Source organism: Suricata suricatta, chromosome 11 (genome assembly GCF_006229205.1).
Source record: "Suricata suricatta isolate VVHF042 chromosome 11, meerkat_22Aug2017_6uvM2_HiC, whole genome shotgun sequence".
Taxonomy (NCBI): Eukaryota; Metazoa; Chordata; class Mammalia; order Carnivora; family Herpestidae; genus Suricata; species Suricata suricatta.
Window position 1 is genome coordinate 25,559,354 of NC_043710.1, and position 21,285 is coordinate 25,580,638.

Consider the following 21,285-nt stretch of genomic DNA (forward strand, 5'->3'; position numbering starts at 1 on the left):
ATTACTCAGTGAAAAACGTGCTTCAAATCCAGGTATCATGGCTTCTGAATCATGTTCTCATGGATCATATGTGAGACCACCTACCTCTTTGGCTTTAAAACTCAAAGATGAACAGGGCTTCCTAATGAAGCCCCTTCGTTTGAAGCCAAAAGATGAATTTTGGTCCCTGAACTCTTGGTCCATCAAGTTACTATTAGATGAAATATTAAGAGATGGAAGAATGGACTGGCGACCAATGATTGGGATTGATGAACTCAGAGTTTTCAGCGTTGGAGGGATCAGGGGGGATCAGGGGATGGCATGGCGTTGGATAAGTGTTCCAATCCAAGCAGACCATGGTCAAGCTGTTTGACCATATGTTTCTCCATCCGTCCAATTTGTGGTTTCCCCAGGTGGAAAGCACATACACCCATATGTACTTTTTAGGGTTACTGTGCAGTTCTGCTGTGACAACAGGTGTGTAATACCTTGCACAGCATCCAAGAACCAGCCCCGGAGAAGTGGGCCAGTAAGCAGAAGGACAGTAAAAGCAGAATGGGAGAGAGAGAGAGAGAGAGAGAGAGAGAGAGAGAGAGAGAGGAGATTGCTGCCTCAAGAAGCTCTTGCAGGGCTTAGACTCACCCAGACACTCTGCCCATGGTAGGATGAGAACCATCTGGGGGAACTAACAGCCAGGAGGATTTCTCTTCATAGGATTTTGTTTCACATAGCCCAGGAAGGACCAGACAGACCGTGTGGCCACAGTGCAAAGGGATGAGTAAGAGTGACTCATAACAGAAGCAACTGATGTAAAACACACACACACACACACACACACAAACAGCTGAGGCCACAACCGTTGGGATTTGGGAAGTCCCCCTTACCAAGTATTATATCCATGCTAGGGAAATGGCAGAGAATTCCCACCTTCTAACTCCTGGGGCTTTAGGGAAGTTTTTATTGCAAAGCGGCCTCACCCTGCCCAGATTCCCTGATAAGAATGGTAATTCAAATTTACTGGGAGATTGCAATGTGCCCGGCCTCTTGTAAGTGCTTTTTATTTATTAGCTTCTGACGACTCCATGAGTGAGACACCATTATTATCTCCTTTTTTTGAAGATAAGGAAATCAAGGCACAAAGAGGTTAAGTAAGTCGTTCAATGTCATGTAGTTAATAATTGGCAGAGCTGGGATTTGAATCCAGGTTGTTTAATTCCATAATCCTCATTGATAACCACTAATACTACTGCCTCCTATGACCCAGAAGGAATCAAATAATATGGAGGGGCAGGGGGATGGCACGGATGCGTTCTACAGATTTCACCTAGGGGAGGTGTCTGTATGGTGACAGGTCTAAATCTGGAAGGATGGCACTATGGAAAAACCAGTGTAAACCATGAAACCTCCTAGGGCCTTCCTTTCCTCATATGTAAGATCAGGTAAATTCAGGTCCCTCCCTGCTGTGAGACCTGTAAGGATTCCGTGCTTGGTCACAACAATGGTCTTGGCTCCAGCAAACCGGTTTGGGAGCCCACTTCTTAGGACCTAGAAGGCCTCCTCTAGAAAGTCTAGAATTGTCTAACTGCAAATAAAGCATCCCCTCTTCTTTATAGCACCCACAAAAGCAAGTTGGGAATCTATATTTTCAGAAGCATCTTTCCAGTTAGAAGTGATGGCTTCGGTAAATGGCATCCAGATAAAAAGGAGACAAAGTTATTACCCTTTGCTGGACCACAGAGACCCACTGATCTCTAGACAGGGCACTTGAACCCTAGGTTAAACCCTCTTCCAGAGACAACTTCAAAATGGTGCTGGGTGTGCGCTTGGCATTGCAAGTGATGAGATGCTTCAGAAAGAAAGCCTCCTGTTATTTCATTATCTTTTCCTGGCGCCCTCTTTTTGAATAATGTATTTTCCAGTCCATGGTGAAATGTCCAGGCCGTCTGAAACTTAATGTCATTTGGAATCTGTTGATTTGTTCCCCCGATGTCCACTTAATTGGGTCTGGATATTTGCTATTCTGAGTTCTCATGTTAACATTGGCAGTGGCCTCCTCAAACTCTTGCCACAGAGTCCAGATGTCTCTGGGGCTCACAGAGACATAGAGGCGTATGCAGACATGAATGCAGGGATATTCCCATGGGAGGATTAAGGGCAATTTGTTTTCCTTCTTTATTATTTCCTTGCCTGCTTTAGAGCCACGCTTACCTTAGTTGAGCCCTGTGATATATTAGGCTAGTTGGCTATCATGCTGAGGATAAGGCTCCATCCATGGATTTATAAACTTCCATCACAGTGGAGTAGAATCCAAATAGACCCTAATTCCTAAGTCTCAGTACTGCAGATTTCTCCTTTCCTTGAGAAAGAAAAAAACTTTTATAACTGCTGGGAAAATTGGAGTGGCATATGGCCTGCCAGGGATGGATTTTCCCAGTCCTCTTTCTCCTATGACTGGTCTTCTCTGTTCCCTCAGCCTCACGGCCACGCTGGCGAGCGTCGGTGCGGCCAGCATCCCCAGCGCGGGCCTCGTCACCATGCTGCTCATCCTGACGGCTGTGGGCCTGCCGACGGAGGACATCAGCCTGCTGGTGGCTGTGGACTGGTTGCTGTAAGTGCTTGCAGATGGGGCTCTGCTGGGGGTGTGAGTTCGGCCTCCCAGGTGCACAGCTGCAGCCACGGTCTTAGCCAATCCCTGTGACAACTTCTGCCCTCCTTTCCTCCCTTCTTTCCTTTCCCATTTACTGAGTGCCTAATTGGGAACCAAAGAAGAAAAAAGAATCCTTGAGGGACTCACAGTCTAGGGGAGGAATCAGACAAGTTATAATACAAAGTTTAAAGCATCACAACAAAGAACCCACTACTGATGCCAGCAGAGGATCTCAATACGCAATGTCGAGGGAAGAAAGCACAAGGGAGTGTACACTGTATGATCCCATTTATATGAAGCCCTAGGAAAGGCAGTATAATCTCTAGCAGTAGAAAGAGCTTAGTGGTTGCCCGGGCCTGGAGTGGGTGAAGAGACTAACTGAGAAGGGGCACAGGGAAATCATGAAGCTGGTGGAAATGTTCCATAGGCACAGGCATGCACAGGTGTCTACATTTGTCAAAACTCATCAAATGGTGCCCTTAAAATAGATACATTTTACTGTATGTAAATTATACTTCAATAAAATCAATTAAAAAATAGCCCACACATATAAAAAAGTAGTGATAGAAAGAGGCACCTTCCCCAGTTCCTGGAAGAATCAGGAAACAATGAAAATGGCAACTGAGTTTGCATGTGTACCGGGTACCGGCCACTGCACCAGGCACTTTATGTCTTATGCTCTCAAACAACCCTGAAGTTTTGGTATTATCACTCTTGTTGTATAGATGAGGAAACTGAGGTGTGGGGAGGTAAAGTGACTTGAGAGTGAACAGAGATTTGACTCTAGGTTGGCGGGTTTGGGAGGCCACCACATTCTTCATCATGGCTATATTCAAGGTTCCAAAGGCAGTGATTGCTGAGCTGAATCATAACTGGTAGGGAAATGTAGGTGGAGAAGGAAACATGACATTACAAGGCCATGTGCAAAGGCACTGAGGCAGCAAACAGTGTGAGGACCTAGGAGTGGTTTAGCATTGTTGGAGCATAGAATGGGAGGCAGGGATTGGTGAACAGTGGGGCAAAAAATAGATAGCCTGTATGGCCATGCAGAGAAATTTGAACTTGACTGTGTCCATGTAGCCCAACTACCTTTTCCAGTATGTTTATCAGTCAAGGGCATTTTCCAAATGTACACTCACTGCCCATTCACAAAGGTGGGCAAATCTGGCCAGAAGGTCCCCAATAGGGAGATGGGAGTCGATCTTGCTGAGGGTCCACTCAGCCTCTCATGTTCTATGGGGTATACACTGATACGTTGTGTCCAGTCTTGGAGCTAAGTGACAGGGGCTGGGGAACGCTTTTGGGTTCAGTGTCAGAGGCACAGAATGACAAGTGCTGGTGCAGAGGTTTAAGGCCAAAGTGCCCACACACTTTTCAAAACTCCACATAGCAATGGCAATGTTTCCAACATCTATCAGCATAGATTTTCAGAGCCAGAAGCTGTCATTAATGGACTTGAGTTTCCCACCTGCTAAAATGACAGTTCCTTCCCCCTACATTCACCCTTCCAAAGAGAAAAATGTGCACGTGGCTGAAGGGAAGGACATCTGAGAAGCTAGGAGGAAGACTGGCCTCACCATAGAATTTGTCTGCTGTTACGGTTTAGGTGAGAACGGAGAAGTGGCTACCTGGATGTAATCTGTTCAGCTTAGGGAGGGCTGTGAGGAAGGTCATGGATCTTCCTGACTGGCTCTTGCATCACCAGTGATATGCTCTGGAGATATCTTTAGTGGGAAGGTGAAGAGTAAGCAAAGTAGCCTCTTATCTGTCTCTGCCAGGCTCTCTCAAGGGGTGGTGGTGGGGTCCCCCCTGCTAGCGTGGTTCTCAGCACCTGTGCCGGCCCCAAGAGCAGCCTTCCTCATGACATCTGTTCAGACGAGACCTTCATGGCGGCTGCAATTCAGTGGTGGTGTGTGTGTGGAAGGATTGGGAGGCAATGGGATGAAGGAGGCAAAGGAGTGGGTAGGCTTCAGTGGGGAGGAGGGCAATGGGGAAATGAAGGCATTTTCAATAGTTTAGGGTCAGTAGGAGCTCAATAAATGTGTGCTCAATTTAACCACAGAGTTGCTGTGTCTAGGGGCCTTTCCACACAGGAAGAAGGACCAAGGAAGCTATTAAAATTAAATCTGCTTCCCCTGGGACTTTTGCTTACTACGTCCTCTGCCTCTTTGTTCCTTGAGCCTCCTGAACCGGTGTTTCATTGAGCTGCCCTCACCTGCTGTGACTAGTCTCTTCATGGGTTTGTTCCTGAGGCTTGGGTTCTACCATTAGAGGTTTATCTTTTTAAAAAATTATCATTATAGAGGCTACCTTCCCTCATTATAATGTAAATGCCTTACTTTGAGTGTGATTTAAAAAAATGCATTAATATCATCAGGAAATGAAGACAGGGAAAGAATACTTGGTGGATACCATCATGTTCTTTATATCTGTTAGCAATTAACCCCTAAAGAGCCCTAAGGGGTGTTTGTTTCACAAATGAGGAAACAGGGAATCAGAAGGGTTAAGTGTCTTGCCTAGGGCACTGGAGAGCTTTACCCCACCTGACACAGTTTCCTGCTTAGAAGGAAGGAGATCTAGCAAAGGGCAGAAGCAGAGTCCACAGAAAGGTTAGGGAAGACAGACCGATTAGGGTCACCTCGGGTTTTACATACTAACCAGGGAATTTTTCATTTGACCTGTTTTTTCCTCCTCTCAAGATTTAAACAAAAGAGCAGAAAAAGCCTAAGTGGGGACAAATGGGGTACAATCAAGGTCTCAGCTAGTTTCAGACCATTGTGGGCCCTGGTCCTCTTGGCAGTCATTTGCTTCCAAGCCCGTTGGATGAGAGTCATTTCATGAAACATCCAAGACCCTGCCCACTTCTGACCCAAATGTCAGCAAATGGAATAGGAGGGCTGGGTCCTCCCTGATCACCCCACACTAGCGCCCTCATGTTCATACTTGCACCGAGAGCAGGGCATCCTAACACCTTGGTGGAAACGTGCCAGCAGAAGGGAGTTGGCTGAACCGAAAAATGATGATACATTTGGATTACCTATATTGATGAAACCGTACATGAGAAACTCGATCCCAGGCTGGCACTGGAAAAGAAGGAAGAAATGAAGAGCTGTTCTCTGGTTCTGGGGTCTGATCTCAGGTGTGGGGGGTACATGTAATTAGAGAAAGCGAACCAAAAGGGCAGGAGCCCTGGATCTGAGCTCTGTGCTTACTCCCTGAGGGCTTTGCACAAGCCACTCTCTGGACTTCCCCTGTGTCATGTGCACAATGGGAATAAGAACTTGTCAGCTTAAAAGCAGAGTCTAGACCCAATGCCCTTGAGTGCCCTTCTGGTTTTAAGACCCGGACTAAGATTCTGCTGGTGATGGATGTTTGTACACAAATCAGCCTGAACGTTCCTTTCAAGAAGACAAGAAAAAGGGAGGGTAGAGGATCCTGGGAAAATGTGCGTAGGGGTCTGTAGCTAGGTCAGATCTGCTTTGAATTAGTAATGGTGGCACATTCTTTCTCACTAGCAAGTGGAGTTCTGGAAACATGCTCTTGGTCATGGGCTCCGTGGCTGTTAGGGGCCCATCACAGAGTGAAAGGAGTTCGGGAAGGGGGAGGAAGAGTTGAGACAGAGGTGCAGGGGGAGGCTGGCCATTCCCTAGTAAAATAGTGGGGAGACAGGGAGGGAAGCTGAAAAAAGGAGTAGGGGAGGGTTTTTTTTTCCCCTCCAGGCAAAGCTTGTAAGCTGTCATAACTCTAGCAATTTTTCAATTTAAAACCAAACAAAGCCTGCAGTGACATTTAATGTGCCACAGGGTTTGTTAGCTGCTGGAGGCCTACCAGCCTCATTACTGCCTGCCAAGCCCTGGATGCTTTTCAACGGGCAGGCTTAGCTGCTCTGTAAATGTCATGGTGAAAACCAAGATTCTGGGCCCTGAAAAATGCCGGGAGTCCTCAAACACCGGATGGGCGGGCCTAGTAAAACCAGAACCCTCCCCAGGGCCCAAGAAGCCCTTTGTGTCCACAGTCCTTTGCTGGTATTTATAAGAGACCTCACTGACACCCCTCTCTCTCTCTGAAGGAAGCAGGATGGAGTGAAAACTGGAGCCAGTACCAGGAAGAGCAAATAAATAACCGGGTCTGGGCACAGGTGGCAAAAGGGAAGCCAAAGTAAAGTGAAAACCCAAGTGGATCTGTGACCCATTTATCACTTAAGACTGCTGGGGAGGTCATTTCTGGGGACACGTTTACTAGCTGAGGGTAGAGGTGAAATGGAACTTGCTGGGAAGACTTGAAGGGCCTCCACCCTGGGGGAGCAGGGGGTTCTGAATCTCCCCGTTCACATCCCACCCTGGAGGGAAAAGAGCAGCGATTCTCACACTTGAGCACGCACCAAAACCTCCTGGAGATTCAGGTGGTCTGGAGTGGGGCCAAGAATCAGCACTGCTGACACATTCCTAGGTGATGCAGGCCAGGGACCTCACTTCCAGAAACCAGGGACTGGAAGTGCAGAGGGGTGAGTAAGGGTCCCCGACTGTGCACAGATAAGCACCTCTCCTGTTTTTGAATACCAGCTGACAGCTCATGCATTCAGCCAATGAAAACAGATGGAAAGGGCTCAGGAGACTGGTACTTAGCAAGGGCTCCTTAAATATTAGAGAGTGTTCTGAGCACTTTACGTGTTTAAAAGACACCCCAAATTGTGAGGCAGTTACAGTATTGTCCCCATTTTACAGTTGAGGAAACTGTGGCTGAGAGAAAAGTAACTTACCCCCATTTTGTGGATATTAAGTGACTGAACTAGGATTCAAACCCAGGTGATCTGGCTGTCCCCTGGGGGTCCAGGCCTGCCAATCTTGAGTCTCATGCTCTTATTTAAGATGCACGCATGTATCTATGTATGACTGAAACCCCACTCCATATCTAGTGAAAGAGAAAACCAATTCCTCCTTCCACCACATCTCTAAAGATGCCCAGGGTTTATTGTTGAAGTCTTGTGCTTTGGCTCCCCACTCCCACAGAATTCCTTTCTACATCTTTCCTGACCCCCGGTCTGTGTCAACCATGGCTGGGATGTCACTCTTTCCCCCTGAGTTTTTCCCTTCCCTGCCAAAGAGTCCCTGACTAGAGGCCATGACATTGTAGTTGGGGGGTGGGGTGGGGGTGGAGCTACAGTTCTGCACAGCAGAATCATTTTTCAATTCATCACGAAAGAAATATGTGCTCATGGAAAAACAAGGGGAGGGGCAAGCTCAGGAGAGTTATGAAAGAGAAAATCTCCCTATATTTGCAATTGAATCTTGAGTTTTGTTTCAATGAAGTAATTCCTGTTAATTTCAGGTAGCATGGAAACAAAAATTTAGTATTAGGTACCCCTTCTCCTTAAAAAATAAATCCTTGGGGTGCCTGGGCAGCTCAGTTGGTTAAGCTTCTGACTCTTGATTTTGGCTCAGGTCGTGATCTCACAGTTTTCAAGTTTGAGCCTTGTGCCAGGATTCTCTTAGGATTCTCTCTCTCTCTCTCTCTCTCTGTACCCTTACCCCCCTCCCAAAATAAATAAACTTAAAAAAAAAAATCTTTCAGTGCCTGCCACCCTCCTAGGCACCTGTACCTGCCCAGTTTTTCCCTTTGGTCCCAATCTCTCCCTGTGTTGCTGGGCCTCCCTGTCCCCATCTCTGTGTTCACCCCCAGCCATCAGGACACGTGTCTTGGTTTTGGAGGCAAGGTAATTTGGGCTGTCTGTCTCTCTCTCTTCCTCCCTCTCCATCTTGCCTCTGCCCTAACTTTTCACCTCGAAGACACCCAACCAGACATTTGCTGAACAAACGACAATTCTTGCTACAGTTAACCTGCCCCCTTTCACAGTCCCTCCCCCCACTTCACGCACCTGCCCACCAACTTCCCTTACCCTGTCTGTGTCATAAATAGATACAATATGGTATCAGTGCTGAAAGAGCTTGTAGTCTAGTAATGGGGACAGATGTGGTCAAAAATTCCCAACCTGACTGTGCCAGGTGCAAAAAAGAGGAATGCACAAGGCTTGGTGGAGGAACAAAAGAGGAAGCGGTCTACTCCCCTTATCTCTGGGACTGAGATGGTGAGGAGTAGGAGGGGGAGAAGGAGAAGGGGGATGGACCAACAGCTGAGCACTGGGCTTGTGTCAGACGTTTTGTATGCAGAGTTTGGCAGGTGACCGCTTGATGACAAGCACTCAGGACACATTAGCAGTTACTATCTTCTCAAAGTGCTTGGAAGGAGGGATTACTTCCATGTTTTACAAATGAAAAAGCTGAGCAGGAAAAGCTTAGTAACTTGGCCTGCTAGAGCCAGGATTGCAATCCAGACTCCCATCCAGAGCTCACACTCCTAACCAATGCTTCAGTGGGCCCTCCTTCCCTTCTGAACCCCACGTGGCTTTAGCCCTTGGATGTTTAGGATTGTGCAAACCTTCTCAGGCCTGGGGCCTCTGATGACCCTCCACCATACTGAACATTCTGCATTCTGAGAGGCAAACATGATGGTTTATTTCCCATGAGTGTTACGTTGAGTCACATGAAATTGCCAATATTTGACCTTGGGGGACCCCCTAGAAACGGCAATTTAATATGGTTCAGCCCAGTACAAAGAACCAGGTGAATTTTGGGTGTCCTTGTGTTATACCCAGATTTTTAATATCGCCCCCCAAAACCAGAGACTACCAGGGGGACCGAGTCACACATGCAAAAGTAAAGGGCTTTATTATGAGTTTAGGCTGGCTGAGCCTAAACTCAGGCTCACAGACTTTACTGGCGCAGTGGATCCATGCTGAGAGAGCCCTGAACATGGCGGGGTAGAGCTTTTATGAGTTTTGGGAAGGGGGAGTTACAGGAAATTGTGACTATACGATATTATTGACAGCAGGTTTAGCCATTCATTGATACTTTTGATGGGAGCCAATCACAACATTTAGAGTATTATCCAATCACAGAGTGGGCCCAGCACCCTCACGTAGGGCATGACTAGTCTTAAGCAATAGATGATTATCTTATAGCCTCCATCTTTAGGACTGCCCTTAGAAATGTTAAAGGTGTTAACTGGCCTTTCCTGATTGGGTGTTACAAGGGTGGTCCCTCCTGCCTTGGGCAATGTGTGCCCTTCTATTGTCTAATGATTCTGAGAAGCCGACACCTAGGCCTCCAAGGTCATAGGGGAAACTTGAATCAGACCTGCGTCCTTACACCTGCTCCCTTGGCTCTGTTATTCCCTGAGAACCAGGACTTTGAGACAATTCTAACAGCTTGCTGCCAGAGGATTTAGATCAAGAGATAGAAAAGAGAGAGAGAACAGCTTAGCAATTACTTTTCTCCCAGGAAACCAGACCCAATACCTTGGTATGAATAACTTAGGCAAGGCCCTCTCTCACCTTTGGTTCCTGGTGGCCCCCAAAAACTATGTCATCTACAGTGGACCCCATTCAATGAAAGATTCTGATCTCACCTCTGTCTCCTTTTCACAGGTTGGACACACAGTGTCCAGATTCAAGGACAGCATCAAACACTCTGAAATTCTTTTTCCCAAGTAGCCTTGAAGCTCTTGAGGTCAGCAAGGTTTCCTGAACAGTCAAGGCTGGTTGTGAGGCAAAATGAAAGCATTTGCCTGTGGAGAAATTTTCCACATGTGAACCATAAACTCCCATATCCTGTTTTTGGCCACACTTGGATTTCCCCAGAGTCGGTCAGACAATCCCCCCCAGTGCCCTCACTCGCAAACTCGAAGAACTCACAAAAATTCTGTCTCCTGTCTACTTCCATCTTTCCTTCGCTCTCTTTACCTTCACAGTCAATTGTCTTGAATAAGATGAAAATAATGTCACTACTTACTCGGTTCTCATTCAATTTTCTACGCATGGCGAGCTGGCTTCTGTCTCTGCCTCTGGCTTACAACTGCCCTGCCAGTGATGGCCTCTTTGTTGCTCAAACCAACAGGCACTTCTTTTTCTTCTTGTGCCTGATCTCTAGGCAGTGATTGGAATTGTCCATCACACCCTTATTTTTGCAACATGCTTCCCTCAAACTCTTCTAGTTTCCTTCCACCTTTGCAGACTCATCCCTTTGCCCATTCCTTAAATGTTGGTCACTCTCAGGGTTCTAGATAAGACTGTCTTTTCTTCCCACTCTGCATTTTCTCCAAGAATGAACCAAACACACCCGTGGCATCCACCCATGGCCTCTTTAGGTATTGACTCCTAATTCATTACCTGCAGCCCAGTTGTCTGTCCTGATCTTTAGTGCATATTCCCAACCACTTGTGGGACACCTCTCTTTTGTTGGGTCCCAACTCTCACACTTAATATGTTCAAGCTGACATGAGAATCTCACCCCAACTTGTCATGCCCCATACACATGGTGACACTGTCTGCTGGTGGCCCAAAGCAGATACCTGAGAGGAATCTTTTCTTGTTTATTCTCTATAACCAATCAGTCCTCAAGTCCTGTAATTCTGTCTCATGATCTTCCATCACAGCTTCACCAAGTGGATTTTGCTCTTTTAGCCTTGCCCTTCTTCAGACCTTTCTTCATATGGGAATGAAGTGCTTTTGCTGCTCCTCAGTGGTCCCTATCACACTCGGGACAAAGCCCTGATCTCCTGAACTTGGCTGATAAGGCCGTAACTGATTTGTTCAGTTCTTACCTTCTGCCTCTCATTACATTATTTGCCTCCTGAATGCCCTTGCATGCTTCTTTCTCCTCGACTTTACATTATTTCTTCTCTCTAGCTCGTTATCTCAGACTTATCTTTAGGACCTAACGTGACATACTTCTACTCAAAACCTTTCCTGGGGCTCAAGTGCAGATAAAATGTCCTACCTGCTAAATCCATAAAGAGAGTGTGAGTTCTTGGAGGAAGAGGGAGCATAGGAAGAGCCATTTCTTGTTCTTTGATGCCAGGACACTTGATGTAGTGCCCTGCTCACACGAAGGTGCTCACTGTACATCTGTTGAATGAATGAGCTAACAAAGACCTCAGCAAGTACTAGAGTCTGTGTTCTCTTCTCATTTCTATGTAGCCATTTTGATGCTCACATGCTCCTATCATCTTTAATGAGTACTTAAGGCATGCTGAATATTTCTCTCATTTTATTTAACCCTCACAATCTTCTGTGAGGTAGAGATTAGCTCCATTTTGTATTTCATGCTCAGGTGAGAGGTGATTTGCTCAAGGTAAGAAAGTCAGAAGATCTGAGTTGAGTTTCCAGCCCTAAACCCAGTGTGATTTCCATCTTGATCTTTTTGTCAAACATCAGTATGCTTTGATTCTGCCCCGTTCTGTCTTCCATTCATTCCTGGCCTAATAGCTATTTCTTCTGGCCAGGGTTGATTTTTAAACTCAAGAAGATCTGAGAGGGGCACCTGGATGGCTCAGTTGGTTAAGCATCTGACTTTGGCTCAGTTCATGATCTCTCAGTTTCTGGGTTTATGCCCTGCATCGGGCTATGTGCTGACATCTTAGAGCCTGGAGCCTGCTTTAGATTCTTTGTCTCCCTCTCTCTCTGCCTTTCCCCAACTCATGCTGTATATCTCTTTCAGAAATAAATAAACCTTAAAAATTTTTTTAAAAAGAAAAAGGATATCTGAGAGTATGGAAGAGATATCCTATTGAAAAACTTGGCTCAGTGGCTGCTTTGGAGAGTAGGGATTTTGTATCAGAGAAAGTCAAGAGTTGAAGAAACAAGAGTTTGTAACTTGTATCACCCATTTGAATGGCAATGGATTTATTAAACTTAAAAAGTCATTAGCCCTTGAAGATAGTATCTTGTGCTTTTGCCCATATAATGGGGGTATGAGTGATGGCTCTTCCCTAAAGGGGAAAGAGCCAGCATATAATGAATATCAACTATGGATCAGCAACTGGTTTTCTCTTCTTGAAATCTTATAAAATAGGTATTTTGCATGCCTGAGAAAAATTCTGATAGAGGAAGTCACTAGGTTACACGGTTAGTAAGTGGCTAAGCTAGGTTCAAAATCAGAGCTGTCTGGCTCCCAGGTGCTTTGCATCGCGTGACAGACAGTGCACTGGAGGTGCACTTCCTGTGCTCAAATTTTTTGATTCTGTGACCTTACATGGATGCATGACTTTGGGAAGCCATTTAATGTCTCCATTCCCCTGTGTTTTAATTTCTTAAATGTGGATAATAGTACTTCTCATAGCATTGTAGTGAGGATTAAACAAGGTAATATCTGTAAAACATATTCCTGTACATATTGACTGTAATATATCAGCTACTATCATCAGCATCCCCACCATCACCTTTTGTCCTTCTCCTTGCCAATGAGGTAGATTCTTCTGGGCCATGATATCAATGTGTACTCAGAAAATTCCTCTTGAAGTCATTAGCACTCTTTGGAATTTCACAATCAGCCAAGGATGTTGAGTGCATGACTCAAGAACACATGCCAGGAGGGATTGAAAGTATAGTTGAAAAGCAACAGGGTGGGCCGCAGCTAAATGATGGACAGATAACTCAGCTGGTCAGTTGGCAGAGCTACCATAGGAATTGTCGTGCAAACAGGGTTAATGTTTTCAGGGGGAGATAGTAGTTAACTAGGCATGTTTGGATGTTCTACCTAGGAGCTGCCAAAAATAGGTTTACATTGACTTCATAAGATTAATGGTCATATTTAAAGTACACCTCATGTAATAACTAATGTTTTGTGAATTCTTGCTAAATGTCTGGAACTGTGCTAAGCACGTTGCTATCTTATTTAATCTTCAACCCAATGTAGTAGATATTTTTATTATTTCCATTTTATAGTTGAGGCAAGCAAGGCTCACAAAGGTCGAGTATGATGAGGGTTGTCCAACAAGTAAAAGAAAAAAACTGGCATTTGAATCCAAGTCAGGCTGTCTCCAGGGACCATATTCTGTCTCAGTTATCATCACGTATGCTTTCTCACACCCTCGCACTGGGACATCCTAGCAATCTCTGCCTCAGGTGTCTAATTCCGTGGATGACCTCAAGACCCAGTTTTCATTCATTATAGATTTTATCACCCCGAGGCAGATTCTCCAAAGTGGAAAGGAGGAGAAGAGCATTCTTAGATGGAGAGATGCCCCTGATGAGTTGATGTCAGGTTCTGATCTTGATTTTTATATGGATAGCATCTTCCCACTTGAACCCAGGGGATAGGTGGCTCACAAGCTTCTTACAAGGAAGCCAGGCCAGACTCCTGTTGGTGCAGCTTCATTCCTCTTCTTGTTTAATGAGATTTGATAGTAGCAGCTAGAATTTATTTTAGGCCTTTGTGCTAAGAACCAATTAAGACTTACACTATGCCATGAACTAATTCTGAATTAAAGGCTAAATTGTCGTTGGACTAAGAGGTTTTAGCAGCACTTTTGCTTAAACTCCCTAAAAAAAATTCCAGCACCCTTCTCTTTCAGATTTTGAGTATCTCATAAACATGGTTAAAAGGTATTTTTCAAACCAATTTGAACACAATAGACACACAACTTACTCTTAAGAACTTAGTGTTTCTGGTGCTGACTTTCTAAGAGGGAAAGTTCTGGGCCATCCTGGTTTTTTTGTTTTTTGTTTTTTTCAAATCAGAACTTGGGAAACAAGATTTGAGGAAGGGTTTTTCTTAACACTTCTTGATTCAGGAGGTACTCTGGAAGATTTAAATGTTTTTGGTTATCAGAGAGAACAAGATAATATGTTTTGGTTTTTCCAGGACACATAGGCACTGTGCTTATTGTTCAGGGAGAAAATTGTGGCTGGGTTTCTCACCTACCAACTGTGCCTATGCCTGTGTACATGTATGTGTTGGTGGGAGAGTGAAGTGCAGGGGGAATGGCAATGTTCATTTCAGTCCTTATGAAGAGATGGATTTTCTATTATAGGAGAATTTACAGTAAAAGAAGTGGATGTGATCCGGAGTCTTCAAAGAACAGTTTAAATCAAGAGGGATTGCTGGATACACTTAGCAGTGTCTGGAGCCTTGGGTGCTAATTCCGAGATCTGAGAATCATTTTCTTCCAATTCTTCCTTCTCTCCTTTTTCTTTGCTATTGTTTATCAGGTTTCTACCACCCATCAAACATTTTGCTCAGGCTTTTACATACATTATCTCTTTTGATTTTCACACAAGTTTATGAGAGAAGTATGATTGTTATCTCCCATTGACCAACAATGAAATCAAGGATCATAAACATTAAGTAACTTGCCCCAGATCAGGAAAAGGAAAAAGTAGAGCCAGAACTCAATCCCAGGTTTCTCTGGTTCTAGACCTTGACCTCTCAGCCACCATGTCACTGTTTTGTCACTAAACATTTTTGTTCTTTGTTCCCAGGGACAGGATGAGAACTTCAGTCAATGTTGTGGGTGACTCCTTTGGGGCTGGGATTGTCTATCACCTCTCCAAGTCTGAGCTGGATACTATTGACTCCCAGCATCGGGTGCATGAAGATATTGAAATGACCAAGACTCAGTCCATGTATGATGACATGAAGAACCATAGGGAAAGCAACTCTAATCAATGTGTCTATGCCGCACACAACTCTGTCATAGTAGATGAGTGCAAGGTACCTTTCCCATTCATGGATATTGAGACCTGTATATAATAGTGCATGTTCAGTTTCCTAAGGCAAACACCAAAAGTCCTGCATGTCTTATTGTCACATTTATTTTTCTGAAGAATCATGTAACCCAAGCTTCTAGGAGTCCCAGATCATCTAACTCTATGTCTAACGTGGCAGGTCTAACAGTGAAAGAGCCAATCAGTTGCTTGTTTCGTCCATGTGATGTCAAACAATCATTCTGACCACCACGACCCCCTTCCACCCACTCCACAAATGTGATTGGTTTTCTTGAACATTTTGCCAAAGAATTTGTGGTTCATAAGGCTTTGTTGGATTGCAAATATTCTAGTCCTTGAATGAAACACTAAGATAAATACCCAGAACCACTCAATTTATGTAGCACAAGTATTCCTACTTGCTGTATATTATATACTGGTCAAAAATGTGCCCACACAACTTTGTGCAACTATCTTTTTCTTAATCATTTTTTTGTGGGAAGGTGAGTTTTGACCTTGAGTCACTGTGCTCCAAGAATGGGGAAGCTATTTCAAGTAAAGGATAACCATCCTTTAGGACAATTATCCATAGACACTACATTTCACACAGTGGCGGCACCATCTTTCTTGAAGCATGGATGTTCTGGACTCTTTTCCAAGCTGCTGGGTACTAAGTCTTCAAGCTTGATGGGCTCTGTCTAGCCTTCATTGTAACTAACTTGACATTGTCAATGACAGAGTGTTATGACCAGAGTGAAGCAAACTTGGAGAAACCCTGGCAGGTGAGCAGAGTCTACTCTGGGGGTTGGGTTGCTAAAGTGGTCCCAGGCAGCACCTGAAGGCAGTCTCTACCCGATACAGATTTCTGATACTCCTTTGACTCCTGTTGGCAAGATCTCATTTAATAGTTAATTTCTTCCTAGGTTACTCTGGGTCCTTCCAAATATACACATGGCTTCTGCCAGGCAAATAAGGGTGACATAGAAGTGATTTCTTTACTGGACTATAACATAGGTCCAGAAGTCTAATGGACCAGCAATAGTCTTTTGCTCATCCCTTCTATATCGGGTACATGTGTGGGTGAACTGAGGTTCTGGTACAAATTAAGGAAGGAGGCAGCTGCAAAAATGGACTCAGTGAAAATGATTCAAATTATTAGAAATTCAGGTGTATCTAAAGCACATATTCTATTCTCCTAGAAAGTTAGCGTTTCCCACATCTAGATGAATGTGCTGGATCATTCCTCATCAGAATGTTCGTTTAGGTTGCCAAGGGTCCACATACCCATGAAATGGCTTTGTGCTCTATTTATTGTGTGCCTTGTATGGTTCAGTTAAGCACCGCCATCTCATTCCTATGACCTCCTATATCTTGATCATTCATCAGATGTTTATTGAGTGCCCATTATCTGCAAAGCTCTGAAATAGGCAATGGAAGGACAGAAAAGCAAATGTACAATTTTGTAGTAAAGAAAAGGGTTGATTCCAAATTACTGCCATGCAAGGAAAAATAATAGGCAGGAAATAAAATGAAATCACTGTATATTTTTAAATCTTGCAATTGTATATAAGAAGAATCCTAGTGATTAACTGCCTGTGGTGTGGCTCCTTTTGGAGCTTCTCAAGAGGCGTCTTAATAGTATTATAAAGACATGTTTTGAAAAAAGATGGTGTATAGATATGGAGATATATTTTGATTTCAGGCTTTCTGGATTTTTTTTTCTTAAAGGACATTAAGCACATCAGGAGAAATTTGCTATATTTTTAAGGCAAGAACAATTCAAGCTCTAAAGGAAGATATTTGTGAACTGTCCCTATACTAGGATGTATGCCCATTAGGAGAGACCCTGTTTCCACATTTGTCACTGCTATGTCCTAACACCTAAATCAGTACCTGGCATGCAGTAGGTGCTCTATGAATGTTTTTTGTATGCATCCTTTTAGCGTCTTGATCCTGTGCTTTATTTCAGATAACCTTTTTGCTGGACAGTTCTGTGGAGGTACTAGCTTAGTCTCCCTCTATAATTGACTGCCTACCCAACCACCTGCAAACTTGGTGAATTAGCATTTAGATGGTTGAAAGGACACTGAGCAGGTCGAGGACACACTGAATGGCCATGTTGGTTTAATACCTATCTTGCTGTTTGAATTTTTTAGTGAAGTTATTGGGTTCTACTCACTGAAGGTTAGTTGGCCTCAGCCTTGGTGAAGTGAGGTGAACACCTCTTCCCACCTACACCAATTAACTGAGTTGCCACGGATGCATGAAAGGAAGCAGCCAGAGCCATGGAGATGAATTTGCACACTTTCTCAGAGTATCTGAGTCACATTCATTCCCACCTTCGAATTTCCTTCTGGTCCTTTTTCAGTCTGATTGTTTTCAAAACCAAGAGGGGAGGCGTCAGTGCTTCCTGTCCGCCCCTCCTCTTTCTGCTTTTCTGTTACCCGGGTGGTTGGAGCAAAGCAGGGTGGGATGGGCTGGGGAGCAGAGTGTTGGCTTCCTTGAACCAGGTCAGAAAAAGAAATGCCAAAACAAAAGGCTGTCATGGCCACTTTTGAAACACAGGCCCCAGTATTCAACAACAGGGCACACCCCCGAGTGCGGCCCGGTGATCCAAAGGCCGCACAGCATGATTTATACTTTTGCACAGCTATTGATCTAGTTCATCACTAAAAGCCAAATAGGCACATTCAAGGTCAGAGTGAACAGGCAGCTTTTCTCCAGACAGACAGTTTGTTCCTGGCAGTCTTTCCTGAGAGTTCACTGAAGGGGAAACAAATTTGCTGCAGCTCTGGTCAAAATGTTAACCACTTGGAGCATTGTACGTCATGTTGGCCTCTTCTGTTTTCAAACTCTTGCTTGTCTTTGTAGTTTGAAGTCGTGTGAGAACTTTTTAATTTTATTCAGAATAACTGCATGTGGGGTAGTCATTGCTTGTTGCATGGTTTTTCTAGAAAAAGATGGGCGCCCACTGGGGGTTGGAGAAATGAATGGCTCTAATTTTTGTTTGCTTGGTTTGTGAAGGGCACTTGTGTTCTCTTCCTAGCCTGTAGTATGTGTTCCTAATGCATGCGTTTCACTGCCACTCGGGTAAGAAGAAGATCAGATTTCTTTCAAACATTGCTGCATTTGTCATGTCTCCATATCCTAATGCTTCCATAAATCCAGTCTCTCCATTATGTGGAATATCAGTCGTGGGTTTAAGTTTGCACATGACGTTGAGGACAGACAGATGGAAGGTAAGCTAGGAAAAAGTTCTAGAAGTGGAGGGGAATACCTTCCACTCAGTGTAAGGGTTCAGTTTGCCTCGAGCCAGAGAAGCATAATATAGACTCTCTGGTGATTATACCTGATTATGAAATGCCTGCATTGATATAATTTGAATATACTTGTCACTGATGTCTGGCTTTTAATCCTCCCTTTTCCTCCTTATTTTTAAAGCCTGGATAGCTTATCTGGTATCCAGACCATCTTGATTTCTGAATTTGAAATGGGACATGGAAAACTCTACCTGGCCTCATGGCAACTGAACCCTTCACGTGCATGAGTAGAACTAGCTGTCTAGTTCTGGATTTTTCTCTGGTTGTATGGGGCAGCACAAGGGCACTATTTGTTAAGCGCTGCATTATTATATGATGGGTCTGTGTGTAGTTAGGCACCCCTACAACCCTGAAAGCGTTAGTAGAACTTAGCCCCCAGACTACAGACTCTCTCTAGTTCCTCCACACTCCCCAAGGTAAATGTGGACTTTTCAATATTTACAAATCCGTGTTGAAAAGCAAGACTGGCTCAAAACCAATTTGGAAAGAACGACATTTAAAACTAACACGTAAGTCATGTAGTGTAACTCGGATCTGGTGCTCCTCCACATGACCCGCGGGGTGGTTTTCTGGTTCGTGGCCTGTAAGCTGCATGTCGATGATGATTGTTTTCAGGTAACTCTGGCAGCCAACGGAAAGTCAGCCGACGGCAGCGTTGAGGAAGAACCTTGGAAACGTGAAAAATGAGGATATGACTCTCAGCAAATCCTTGCATAAACTCCCCAGCTTATCTTATGGTAAAAGCGAGTATCAACAGCTTTCTTTAAAAAGAAAAAAAATGCATTTATTTCTGTGTTTACTTAATCTGTTAGCCGAGGCTTCGAGGATCTGTTGTGAGTCAGTAGGCACGGTGCCGTGTCTTTGCCAAGTAATGCTTCATAACTGTCTCGTTCTCTCACCTGTGTTATTGTGTGAATGGATGCTGCTGGGAGAGCCAGTTGGAACCAAACATGCATTCTTGCCAGCTTCCCTTTTCTCTCTAAATGCAGAGCCGTGGACGCTCTTTTCCCAGGGGATACGACTAAAGCAATGCGGCGCCCTCCTGGGACATGGGGTGCCGAGCAGACACTCAGTGTGTGATCCCTTCAAGTGTTTTTCATGCTTCCGCTTCATTACGCACAAGAGATTCTGTTAGAAGCCTCCAGAAGTAATTCTCTCGAAATGTCTCATAGAGTTTGCCCATGTGTTGATTAAAAGCAAATACCTTGCCTTAGGGAACTCTGATAGTCTAGCTTCTGTATACTCTTGAAACTAAATCTTCCAGAAAGAATTCTAGTGGGAACCGTGCTCCTTGCGACAGTGGATCACGGAGCCACTGAGGTTCTGCTCGACCCTTCTCTAGGCTGTGGAAATAGTCATTGACATTTCAAAGTATGTGTCATGATTTGCTCCAAATTTGATAACAGATTAGGATGTAATTTGTACATAGCCACTGTATATATTGACGAAAGCAAGAGAGCACAGCCAACACAGACTTGAGCCAGATTCACACAATCCAATTCATTTGGGTTTGGTTTGCGTTCGCTTGACATAGTGAAATCAAGTGAGATTATTTGATTTATGCTTTCCTTTTTGTTTCAGCCCTAAAATTTGTGTTTGGGTTTCTAACCAAAAAAGGAATTTTTAATCCCCAAATGATTTCAGTGATAGTCTCATTAACCTGGAAGACCTAATCATTTTACTTTCCTCACACAGGGAGGACAGTTATGTTGGCTATGCCTCTTTTAACGCCACCTCTTGATAAAAGCAAAGCACTGTCTGACCTAATATGCAGAAAGCTTTTGGCGGTATTCTATCAAAGCACATAAAACCAGGTACAGGGCACAATTGAAAGCAGAGTCAGTCTTCCTCCCCAGTCTTCTCTGTTGCAAGGCACAGAAAACAAGTATGTGCAAATCCCTATAAAGGTGACCTTCCTGTGGCAGAGTCAAGGCAGCCTTGAGCCATGAAATGGGAGCAAATGACAGCCCCTCACAGGTTCACAGATGGAATACTAGTGGATTAGCACAGTGCCTTGTATGCCACAGGCACCCAACGAGTCCTGATGATGGATCATGCAAGTTAAGTCTGTTGATGTCTCTATTATCATTTTTTCTGTTGAATAGCTCACAGTATTTTCCTAAGGTTGCTGGCTTTAGGAGTTTGCTGGGAACTTGCACATGAATCACAGAGAGATAAAGCCTACTTGACTAACTCTGAGAAGTGTGTAGAAGCTTGGTCCACACGTAGGAATTGGGTGGACATCAGAGGCCAGCAGATGGGTGCTGGGGTGTATGTGAGTAGTCATAGAGTCCAAATTCTCTAGGGAGAGGGGGCATATAGACATCACATATGCTTTATTACATCTTCCTGCTGACTTTTTCAAACTAGCACATACAAGAACATGAGATTGCAATTGTTTTTGTTGCTGAAACCCTAGTTATTTTTGGATAAGGATCACTATTGAACAGTATTAAACAGCTTTTTGCCCTTTTTAAAAAAAAATTGTCATTGGCTCTTCTTTTTCATTAGATGAACAGCTAACTGGGTGGCCAAGGACGTGCTGAAATGGAGTAGTGGAAAACGCATCCTTTACAGCAATATTGTGGGTCAGGGGACAGTTCCTGGCTTTAGCTATGAAACTGTTAGGGACTATCTTTAAATGGTGCTTCCGAGAGCTTTTTTATGGTGAAGAGAAGGATCTAGGCAAAGCAGCGAGACGTCTGTGGGTGTAAAGCCAGCTGAGCACTTGTACACGCTGACATGTTTCTCAAAAGAGTGGTCTCAGGATTGTCTCCTCAAGACCCTGCCTAAATGTC

At 44.4% G+C, this 21,285-nt stretch overlaps 1 protein-coding gene across 4 annotated transcripts in view; it reads left to right on the plus strand.

The window, feature by feature from the left end:
* The window catches only part of SLC1A2 (solute carrier family 1 member 2), a 139,485-nt gene extending 118,514 nt beyond the window's left edge, over positions 1-20,971 (plus strand). For all 4 annotated transcript variants that reach the window (XM_029956658.1, XM_029956657.1, XM_029956659.1 and 1 more), the window contains exons 9-11: positions 2,453-2,587; positions 14,943-15,174; positions 19,103-20,971. In XM_029956658.1, coding sequence (XP_029812518.1) covers positions 2,453-2,587; positions 14,943-15,174; positions 19,103-19,174 — 439 coding nt within the window. In that variant the 3' untranslated portion in view covers positions 19,175-20,971. The remainder of the gene's footprint in view (positions 1-2,452; positions 2,588-14,942; positions 15,175-19,102) is intronic.
* The last annotated feature ends 314 nt before the right edge of the window (positions 20,972-21,285 follow it).